This window comes from Haemaphysalis longicornis, unplaced genomic scaffold (assembly GCF_048455015.1).
Source record: "Haemaphysalis longicornis isolate Haplotype H1 unplaced genomic scaffold, Haemaphysalis longicornis Haplotype H1 scaffold_2, whole genome shotgun sequence".
NCBI classification, from domain to species: Eukaryota; Metazoa; Arthropoda; class Arachnida; order Ixodida; family Ixodidae; genus Haemaphysalis; species Haemaphysalis longicornis.
Genome location: NW_027526295.1, coordinates 238,972,414 through 238,983,773, shown reverse-complemented (window position 1 = coordinate 238,983,773; position 11,360 = coordinate 238,972,414). Strand labels below are relative to the sequence as shown.

The 11,360-nt window shown below is 46.8% G+C and overlaps 1 protein-coding gene across 1 annotated transcript; it reads right to left on the bottom strand.

Moving 5' to 3' along the window:
• Window positions 1-7,731: 7,731 nt before the first annotated feature.
• LOC144168574 (uncharacterized) lies at window positions 7,732-8,262 on the bottom strand. Its single transcript, XM_077697527.1, has one exon. It carries the CDS (start codon window positions 8,260-8,262, stop codon window positions 7,732-7,734), a length of 531 nt encoding a protein of 176 aa, XP_077553653.1.
• Window positions 8,263-11,360: the final 3,098 nt, after the last annotated feature.

Below are 11,360 nucleotides of genomic sequence, written 5' to 3'. Positions count from 1 at the left end.
TAAGATTGTTTGAGGCTTGGTAACAAAATTTGATTAATCAGTTACAATCAGCCAATAATTTCAACATCGACTGACTAAGGACATTTGTGGCACCCTTGCTTGGACATTGTTTGCTTTGTTTTGCTCAGTATAAATGCTAAACATGATTCCCCTCAGTTCAGAGAAGATTTCGTGAGTGATAATCTTAGATATGGATGATTCGGAAGTTATAGATATAAATGATTCGGAGCAGTATTTTTTTATTGGGTCAGGTAATTGACAAGAGACTTTCTAACACAGGTAGCTGTAGTGGCAAAGCAGCAGTAGACTGAAATGCGGGCATGCACATGAAAACCAAAGTTGACATGCCAGAGGGAAATTGTTTCCACTTTATTTTGTCAGCTTTGTCCAGTCTGATGAAATAAATTATCTTTATTTTCTTTGCGAAAAGCATTCTCACAGTTTTCATTTCGGTTTTTCGAATACAAAGATTCATGCATTGCTGCTCCCAGTATTTGTAGCGTTTGAAGTACACACAGTGTAAGCGTAATTTGTTTATAACGTCAGTAGGGCAGGTATTCTCTTTCAGTGTGTAGAATGTTGTAACAATTCAAAGCGAATTGAGTCCTTGTGGTGGACAGTGTCGGCACATGCAAAAGCAATTCTCATGTGACTCACGATCTTTTTAAAGGGCTTGCTTTCTTCTGCTAACTCGATCGGAGTTTCAAAGGGAAAAACAAACAAAAATAAATCTATCCAAAATCTGGACACTATGGACTGCTGTACTTTGTATTTCCTTTAATCCAAATTTAATGTTCCAGCAGTGTTCATTTCGTAAATGGCAGCAGCTTACACAAGACGAGAAAAGGCGGTGGGGATATTAATTTCCTGGTATTGTGGAAAACCCTCAACAGACATCAACACGTTCATACATAAGCACTTTACATGGCAGGCACAACATACGAGACAGAACTTTATCGTCGGAACTTTTAATGTTGACATTGCAAACCAAAACGAGTCATTCGTGGCTTTTTTCATGAGAAACTCTAGACTCGCTCCAATCAACCAACCCTACAGTACAGATCATGTTTGGTATTGTCTTGGCCACAAAGCGGTTGCCACTACCAATACTGTGAACCAATAAGGCATAGTCCATTGGTGTAGTCAGCCAATAAGGTTCACTACGCCAATGCATGGGTAGTAAACCATACTACCTACACTTGCGTGTGTAGACATAGCAGGTGTAGTGGTTTTGCCACAGCATCACTGGACGTACACCTTGGTAGAGTCAAGATGCTGCATCCTTCTTAGAAAATTCCTTCCGATTACTTTGTTGTAAGGGGGGGGGGGGGGGTTGTGTAGCAGTATATGAAAAGCATGTCGAACTGGGACGGAAACGGATGAAAACGCGTCGTGTCTTTTCTGCCTGTTCTCACGAAACATTTGTAATCATTTTGACCAGTTATGTATCAACTTGAACAAATTTGAGCCATTTTACTGTTTGTATTTTCCATCAAACTGATCAAATCACCCGCTTTCGACCATCTCCACTCTACTGAACGACAAGCTGGCGTCACTGCGTACACCAAAGCTCAGCGAAGCAGCCGACTGACAGGCGGGAGATGTAGGCTAAGGGATGCGATTTTTTTCTTGCTGACGGCACTGGTGGACGAAAGCAGCCAAACAACCTACGCTTTCCATGCGAAGGAACAGCTGTACAGACTGCCTGGCGCATATATACGGAGTTGGGCAGTAGGGTAATTGCCTGGAATGTGAAATACCTATTCCTGCTGCTCATAAAGCATATCCCTGGCGGCCTGAACAACAAGATTACAGAAATCATCTCCCAAAAATTCACTCAAAGGGCCTGCACAGTATGTACGAGTTCTGGTTTGTAGTACGGTATACTTTGCTTAGCTGTATCCCAGCTTAATACATGCACGAGCGTTAAGGTTGCGTCTACTTTTTGCCGTGGAACAGGGAAGGTGCTCTGCTGGCAATTACTTAATAATGTTACGTATACAAAAATGACTGTTTAAACGAACTAGTATCTATTACGCACGTTTAAATGAAACTATGGTTACTTCGCTACTTCGTAACCCTGGCAGCTGTCAAAGCAAGGCGGCCAAATTCTTTTAAGATTTATTGTCACCACATTCAGTTGAAAAATAAAATATTGTGGCACATTTCTTTTACTTTCATTTACCACTATTCAACTGCGCATATTTGTCTGGTCGACGGTCAGGTACACAAGACTTGCTGCGACCCGTACCAGTACCACAATAGCGCAACATGGCTTGGAAACGCACTTTGCTCCACGGTGCAGTTTCTTATGACTTCTGCGCGGAAAAATGCAATGTGGGAAAGCCAGCTGACACTGATGAGGTCCTGGGGCCTTCAGATTTGGTAGAAGACGGAAGAAATGTCCCAGCAATGCATTTGTGTTTTTAAGTAAAGCCGACTTTAAGGCGATCTAGGAAAGCTTGATTGGTCAGCTTACAAAGACAAAGCCTACGTCGATAAGGTCCCAGAGCTTTCATATTTTGATACAAAACGGCTTATATTGCATTTTAAAAAAATGTCTTCCCAGTAATGCATTTTTTCTTTGCAGTGAAGTCGGCCTTAAAAGAATGAAGGAAGCTAGCACTAACGCGGAAGACTCAAAGGTAGCGAAACTGTACGCACCTTCCATGACCACCACGATGGTTTAAGTACATGATTGCAGCCGATTTGCTGCTGCTTCGCTGCCGCAACAACCTTTACTCCATTTTTGTTGCTATAAGTGTGAGCTTCCATCGTTTTTTTTTTTTTTTTTGAAGTGATAATCAATGGACATCACCTTGGAGGGGCGTACGCTTTGACGCGTCCTTCGTGTTCCGAGCAAGTGTTGCCGCGATTAGGGGGAACGCTGTAGTTTTTTTTTTTCTTTTGGCCAATCTTGATCAATCTTCCTAATTGGGTACGCGTGGCTTGACAAACGTGCGCCGGGGACGCTGGGCGGTCGCCGCGAGGCACGCACTTGATCGATTGGCATTTTCTTGGTTTTTTAAACTGCCGGGCGGTCGCCGCGGGGCACGCGATCACCTGCGCTCGGCGTTTTCTTGGACACGCAAAATAACTGCGGACATGCAAAATAACAATTTGCTTAACAGCTTCGCTGTTAAAAAAATAGGGTGAGCTTGGTTTTTGTAAGCTGACTCTCTCGCATTGCGTGTTACACAGTGAAGCCTACTTGTAAAGAAGAATGCGATAAGAACGGGACGCGCCCGATAACAGCGAGGCGGGAGTGCTCGTCGACGGCGTGCCGAAACTAATGCGGCGTCTTACAAGTGTGCCCGCGAGACGGCACAGCGACCGAGATGCGATGGTGAATATAGTGAGTTGGAGAACGCCGATGAGAGCCTTCGGTTCCAAGGTTGGAATAGCTAAAGTTTGCGTACGCCAGATTCCGGCGTACGCGAACTTTCCGGCTCGAGCTGCAACGTGTGCGACAGGATGTGGTTCGACAACAACCGGACCGCAGACACCAGTGTCCGACACACACTCTTCGGAAAAGCATTAACACCCCCCAATGCACGCAGCATCGCTGACAAGCACCTTCACAGAGTGGAAAAGCTGGAAATTTTTCTTATTTATACAAAAGTGTTTTATTCCCGGTTACACGAAGATTTTGCTGACGTTGTATCTGTCACGGAAGTGACGTCAGTACGACGAAGCAAGCGGCCTGTAAAGGGTGCACCCCTGCACACAGGGTCTTCTTGCGGGGAAGCAACCTTTAGCACTAAAGATATATTTCGGGTTGTTCGCGTTCGGGTTTAATATTTTAACACGAAAGTGTTCTATGCCGCGATACCCCAAGATTTCACTGACGTCATATCCGTCACAGAAATGACTCCAGTACACCTCTGCCGAAGCGACCCGCCAGGAGACGTCACTCGCCAAGCACACCCACAAGACAGCCACCGACCCGCAAATCATGCTCAGATTCCGCTGCACATTTCAATTTCGCGTTTTACCGATTCCTATGACAGAGGAATCAACCACAGTTTTTTGTTTCAGTTTATTTAGATTCAAGCTATCCGCTCCATATGTAGAAAAAAGGTCGTGGCCCCACGAGAAAAATGAGGAACCAACCCTGTGAGCACTGTCATCTAGGTAGCGCCGTACAAGTTCATCCCCAATCCCCTCAAACCTACATAAAGATGTAGCAAGCTCTACACGCTCTACCGAGCACGGTCAACCCGGTGATTCATATAGGCCCTGAACTTGCCTAGTTTTACAGAAAGAAGCAATGAGTTCATTGACCAGCAAGAAGCCCCTGGCTCCTCTTCACCGTTTGTTCTTTAACAACTGTTCTAAGCGTTATTTGAACGGCCAAGAGAACAAGAAGCGAGTTTTGTTGAATAAAAATAGTGATACGTCAGAATAACAACTAGCCGGACCATGGACACAAAATGCGAGTTTTATTAACTGAGTACATTGCTTTGTCAAAATCACAGTTCTGCCAATTTTGATGCAAAGTTGGAAATTCAATCTAGATGATGAGGAAAAGAGACGATGTATACGGGAACCCCGACAATTCAATTCGGGAATAAAATGACTCTCTCGCCGTGCCCACGACGGCACACGGACTCGATCGCTCATGCGATTGGCGGCCGACAAATCCTACCGCCAAGAAAGTTAGCTGTACGACTGTACTGGCCATTTTGCAAGTTGCATGCAGCACACTGGATGCTGCATGGCACTCGGCAAAGCTGCCCAATCCATAGAGTTTCTTAGTAAGAACTCTATGGCCCAATCACTGCCTACAACTCACCCTACCATTCTATATACATACTGTGGCCGGCTGAAGAAATGCGACAAAAGCGAAGCCTGGTGGTTCCACTGTCCCAGCGGGTGGACAGAACTGCCCTTTTCAAGAAGGCCCGAACGCCTATTATCGCTTTTCTTCAGCCAGCCACCGTAGAATGTCACGGTGAGTTAGAGGCGCTGTTCGGGCAGATTTGTCGAGTGCCAGGTAGCATTCACCGGGCCACACGCATCTCGTATAATGAACTATATTTCCTTTTGACCGCAGTGCTTGACTGCTACCATGGAGTTAACACACCAATACTTTTTTATCAGAACTTGTTCTCGGGCGAGTTGGTACATCTTCGGTGAACAAACGCGGGCTTCGCGCGAAAAACACAACACGTACAGGAAGGACTAAACGTGCGCTCGCCCCTCCTTTCTGCATGTGTTGTCTTTATCGTGCAAAGCCCGATTTGTACACCAATACCTTTGTTTTTGGGATTCCCTTGTTTAGTTTTTAGCGCGAAATTAAATGTGAGCGAGTTATCAAAGGATAGTTATTTAAACTAAAACCAAAAAGGTTGTATTGTGTCTTCATGTTCTCTCTAACAATTACGCCAGATTGATGTGCACTATGCGTGCACAACTTCTATGCGTTTCCTATGATTCTTGCTCCAGGCGAAACAAAAGCATGTTCAATTCGTCCGACTATGCCGGAAATGTGTAACTACAACACAGTAATTATGACTAGTAACACTCAAACGCACTCTTCATAAGCTTGAACGCTGCGTTTTCGTATTGTGCCGCGCACTGAGACCTTTACTTTCGTCGGCCGATTCTTTTAAGCTCTGAAATTAACAGGTATAATAGTATTAGAGAGCAGCTTACTGTTCGGCGGACCGGCATCATGCATCGCTGATTACACGTCTAGTTCACCAACAAATCGCAGGTTGTTCTGTATCTCCTGACGAGTGAAGCGGAAGATATAGGACTGCAGCAAAGTCGAGAATTAGGGCAGCTGGTAGACAAACACGGCCCCTTTATTCTTGCATTGCACAAATTCATTAACAGCCTTTGTCGTCTAACCTTGGCACTCTTATCTCAAGCGTTGCTACAGCACAGACCCGCCGGGATAGGTAGCGCAGGAGGCCGCGAAGACATGAATCCCGGCCGCAGAAGCCGCTTGTTTGTTGTGGGCGGTGAGGCGCGAAGGCTCTTGTGCATACAACGTCCAGCTCACGTTAGAAAAACTGATGGTAGCCTCTTTCAAACCATAGTCCTCTATATTCATCTAACCGAATGCGTTGTTCGGGTTTATCATATTGAGCTAAGTTTATTTTATTTAATTTCTCACCACGGACCCCCTCGTTGCTTTAGCTGCAATAACTTGCAGCTCCCGTCTTTACTACCAAAAATGCCACAAAATCGCATTTTTTACGCATCCTCTACTGTCGACATTTAGATGCACATTAAGGCCCGCTGTTGCCTGATCTTACTGCGTGTCCCTCCACTATATGGTGGCTCATGTGCAGCTTTGGTGGTTGAAACCCCAATTCAAGCTTTGAATTTTCATTGCCGACTTGGGAAGTTACCGAAACATTACCGGTACTTCAACCATGCGGGTTGTTGTTCGGTAGGTTGATGTTGGATTGTTGTTGGAGGTTGGACAGAAGCTTGGATGGTTGGACCCTAATGCACGTAGCCGAGTCTGGATTGAGCTTACGACTCGGGTAGTGTGGGCGCGAACTGGAGGTGTTGTAAACTTACATTCTTTACATTTAGCTAAACTACTCAGATTCAGTATGTATCTGTTAACTCAAATCGTAAGCGCAATATTGAGTTGCTTTTGAGCACATGATTTTGATGAACAAAACGTATAAAGTTTTCATCATGGAAGTGTTTACAGCAGACTACAGGAAGAGAAAGCACGGCTGCGTGATAATTAATAAGAACAGATGCTTTTTTCTACAAACAGCATGCGAAAGCTGGTGACGAGAGAAAAACACATCGATGTGAAGGTGCACTGTTATAACATACAAGAGAATAATTAGAGCCTTATGCCCCCTAAAATGAAAACAGCAGACTATAGCAGCTGGCCTTATGCGATGAATATCGAGTCACGCGAGAGCATTTTTTTTGGGGAAAACAGTGAATAACATGAAAAAGGTTGTCTTCTGACCCGCAGAGCTTATTTCCAGTGCAATATTGAAACAAGAGCTACCCTGTTGTTCGTCGCCGTTCTCTCTTTTTTTTTCCTTCAGTGGTTAGCGATGTAAACAAATTCGAATGGTTGGCTTACAATAAAGGAATCCAGCTAATGAACAAAATGAAATGTGAGCAACGCCGTACCCATACTGACAAAACCTCTTGAAACACTCTATAGCCAGCTTATAAAATTAAAAGAAAAGTACATTGCGTTAGCAGGGACTGGTATTGTGCGTCATTTTGGCTGGGTGGCCTTCTGCGCTTGCGTCTGCGCATGGTACGTTAAATGTCGGGATGTAGATTGCCGAAACGTATATATTATTACATGCGCTACAAACATACGTATGTACATTCAAGTGAGACCCGTACCGTACTAAGCATTCCCAAGCTCAACCCAACACCTTTTCAGACGTCGCTGGAGCACTACATACAAAGTAAAAACTCTTCTCTACAAACTAATCAATCGGTTAAAAGCATCGTGAACACTGCTCACAGATGTTCAAGGTAGAGTATCTACATCACAATCGCTTTATATGCGAAGTATAGAAAGGTCCCTATGCGCAGCACGGACTGTTATATTAAATACTGCGTGTTTGTTCTTTCTCCCTCCTGAAAAAAACTGCGCTGTTTTCTGCGGACATAAACACTTGTGTGGAAGCCGACCTCTCGCACGTGGCACGGATTTCGCCCAGCCCTTCCGTCACGTAGCTACAACTGTTCAATAACGAACAAAAAGGTGCCCATAACAGAGGAGAGTTATCTCTGCTTATTCTTGAACTGCTTGCCAAAGTCCTGGAGGGCCTTGTCGACGAAGCTGACCATCTTGATGACGTTCTCCTGGCTGAGCAGCGGCGACTCCCCGCCGACCCACTTGCGGCCCGCCGCGGAGGCCGCGGGGTAAAGGCCGCCGGGCACGGCGGCGCCCCCGTAGCCGGCTCCGCCGAAGCCCCCGGCGAGCCCCAGGCCCGTGGTGAAGAGCAGGCCGAAGATGGGGATGATGATGACGAAGAGGCCCAGCACGAGCAGGATGGGCAGCAGGATGGTCAGGCCCGAGCCGCCCCAGCCGGCCACGCCGAAGCGCGCCTTGTTGTCCACGTCGTGCAGGAAGTACGTGCTCGTGCTCTCCGACCGCTCGGCCTTCGGGCCGTGGTGCGTGGGCGGAGGGGCCTTGGCCAGCGGCTGCTGCTGCTGATGGACGCCGGGGTCGTGGTCCGCCAGGACGGCCGTGGCTCCCAGCGCCAGGAGACCGCACACGATGATGAACGCGCTCAGCTCACGACGGGACATCGCTGCGAGGCGGGTTTTAATTTGGGGGAAGAATTGTTGTCCGCGAACTGGAGCGAGCGAGAGAGAGTGAGAGAGTGTGTGTGTGTGTGTGTGTGAGAGAGAGAGAGAGAGAGAGAGAGAGAGGGGGGGAGGGAAGGGGGGGGAAGGGGGGGGGGGAAGGGGGAGACGATGCGAAAGGTAATCGGAAGAAGGAACAAAAGCTTGATACTATTCGTTTTGCACTGCAGGCTAACCTGTTTTTTCTGGCAGTCTATATTCGATAGACTGTTCCCCGCCCACAAAAGTACAACTGAAAAGGGTTTTGGCTGCTCATGACTAGCCGATACAATTCGCAGAAGTGGTTGTCTGGAAACAATATGATATTTGGTTGCCTACATCCTCGTCTTTGTCGTGTCTTTTCTTACGCCTCTGTCCAGTTTGTGGCGCTGTTTTACCCGTTGAAACAACCTAGTTATACTTTTCGCCATAGTATAAAAGCACATCAAAAACAAGGGAGGGGCATTGCGCTCACTCCGCACCCAGGTCAAGGTGCAAAAATACAGTTGTATCTCACTATAGCGAACCTGCTTATGGCTAACTTCTGGGTGTAAAGTAGCCAATACTGATGACCCGATAAAATGGCGTGCGCCGAACGTGCACATTGTCTTATACCTCGCGCCGTTTAGCAACATGAGGATAGTAGTTGCATAGCAGTTTCTTCTTTTTTTTTTATTTCTAAGGAGGAAACGTTTATGGAGAGCTCACATCTGTGACGCACATTGTTACTGTCTTGACTGTTTCAGGTCCTCGATATTCTGTCGCGCCGCACATGTGAATCTTGAACACAGAACGGTAATCCTTGTGAGTAGCAAGCATTGAGACAAAGAACAGCCACCACCAGATATCAAATACGCAAAACTGTACTCAGTACAGGTGCAACGCGTTCGTGCAGTGGGGAAGTGACGAGCACCCTGAGTTTGGAACAGGCATTTGTACACCCCCCAAACCCCCCCTAACACCCCCCCCCCCCAAAAAAAAAGCTTCCACAACCACAAGCACCCTGCCCAGGGATTTATACACCCCCCCCCCAAAACCACCCCTCGACACCCCCCAGGAAGAATTTCGGCACCGCCCCCCCCCCCCCCAAAAAAAAAATCTTCCACAACCACGAGCACCCTGCCCAGGGATTTATACACTCCCCACCCTAAAAAACCACTTTGAAACACCCCCCAGGAGGATTTAGACCCCCCCCCCCCCCACGCACACAAAAACAAAAAATCAAAATTCTGGATAAACCCCTGGATTGCAATCAGGTAGACTGCAACATAAATAGATTCTAGTTTACGCTAAAGGTCGCGCGATAAATAGTAAGCATGTGACTTCGCTTTGGTTCGCCATAACTGATTGTTAATCAAGCTTGTCTTAATTACAGAAGCGATAATTTCTTTTCTTAGACAAATTTCGCATGGTAGGAATTTTTCCACTTTGCCTGTTCACGGTTTTAAGAATGCTGACATTGAGTAGAGGTCCCTTACATCTGCAATTTAGAGGCTTATACAAGCGAAAGCAACTCACTTCCAAAGGTTGACGTCGTTGGTTCGGAAGGGACGTTACCTCCGTGCTTTAAACGCCGCCGCACCCAGGATGAAGCGATGAAAGCAAGGCGATCGCAAGGGTCTTGGCAGGTGAGTTCTGTATCAAGTCCAGGTGCGGTGGTGGTGGACAGAAGCGGAGGGATGGAGAGGCCGTTCTTATATAGGCGCCCGGCGCACATTCAATTCTGAGCGCGCGACCTCGATGGCCAGCGAAAGGTGACACGACGTCTCACGCTCCGCCAGCTGCGGCGGTCCCGAAGAAAGCTCGCACGTCTTCTGATCCGCTCCGCGTGCGTCCACGTATAATGAGAGGCTCGTGCACGGACCCTGATCCGTGGGCACTATGGCCCGGAGGAAGCAGGGATAGCGCCGTGAGTATACGGGGCTCACATCAGAGTGCGAGCACGTGGAACTTGTGCTGTTCACCGCGACCGCGAGACGTACTAAATAACAGTGTCAAGACCCAAGTCTACAGATTTCCCGTTATAACGAGATTGTTCTGTCAGGATCCTCGTTCTATTTAACGTTTTTCACCGTCCCAACGGCAGTGCAGGGAGAGCGAGTCATTTCCCTTTTAACGAAGTACCGCTTATAGCGAAATCAGTTTAGTATTCCGACGACTTCGTTGTAACAAGGGTTATCTGTGCCTTGCGATCTCTGCGCAATTCGTAAAGCTGCAGCTGGTGCTTTCACGGTTTGGTGCTTTATGTGGGAACGAAAGCACGTATAGACACTGAAATGATGCGTGGGTAATATTAGGCTCGTAAGCAAAATGTATTGTATGTGAGACTTGGCGGATACGAGAGAGCTTTATTAAATAATGGCGACTTGTGATGTGCAATCGTATAGACATAATTAGCAGTTGCCGTTGTAGGACTACGCATAGAAGAAAACACGAAAACACGTTGGTGCAAAGTGAAGCATGAAAGTAGGCGCAATTTGATTGCGGTGTACAAAGGAAAACTATAAGCCTCCTCACACTACCGTCCTCACACTACCGTCACTAGGCGTAGCATGGTGCAAGAAGGAATTTTTGCAGTTCGCCCATGATCAGTTACGACGGTCCACCATCTGAGCAGGTAGGAAAGAGTTACGCATGGCTGCACTGGCCATAGGGGCCAACGTGTATATATACGTTGATAGGGGCAATAGGTGGTTGTACACCGCAACCTCTTTGATTTCATTAAACTTTTTTCCCACTCTCTGTGTTCTGTGATGGCACTTACATGTTTACGAATTCTTACCGATGCTTTACAATTTCAAAGGATTGAGTTCTCGGCGCGCAGGAGCATTGTTTGTGACTATTAGTGCATTCTGAAACGTCGCAGAAAACCTTTATTAAAGTGGCCGCTGTTCCTGCACCTCCTTGTCTCCAATCTGGTGTTTTGTTTCGATATACATTGTAGCTGCACGCAGCTCGAACTGAAAACGTATGGCCTAAAGACTACTACGCAGGGAGAATTCGTCACAAGGTAGTTATATAATACCTCACGCAATACTCACCCTGTCGCTGCCACACTTGGC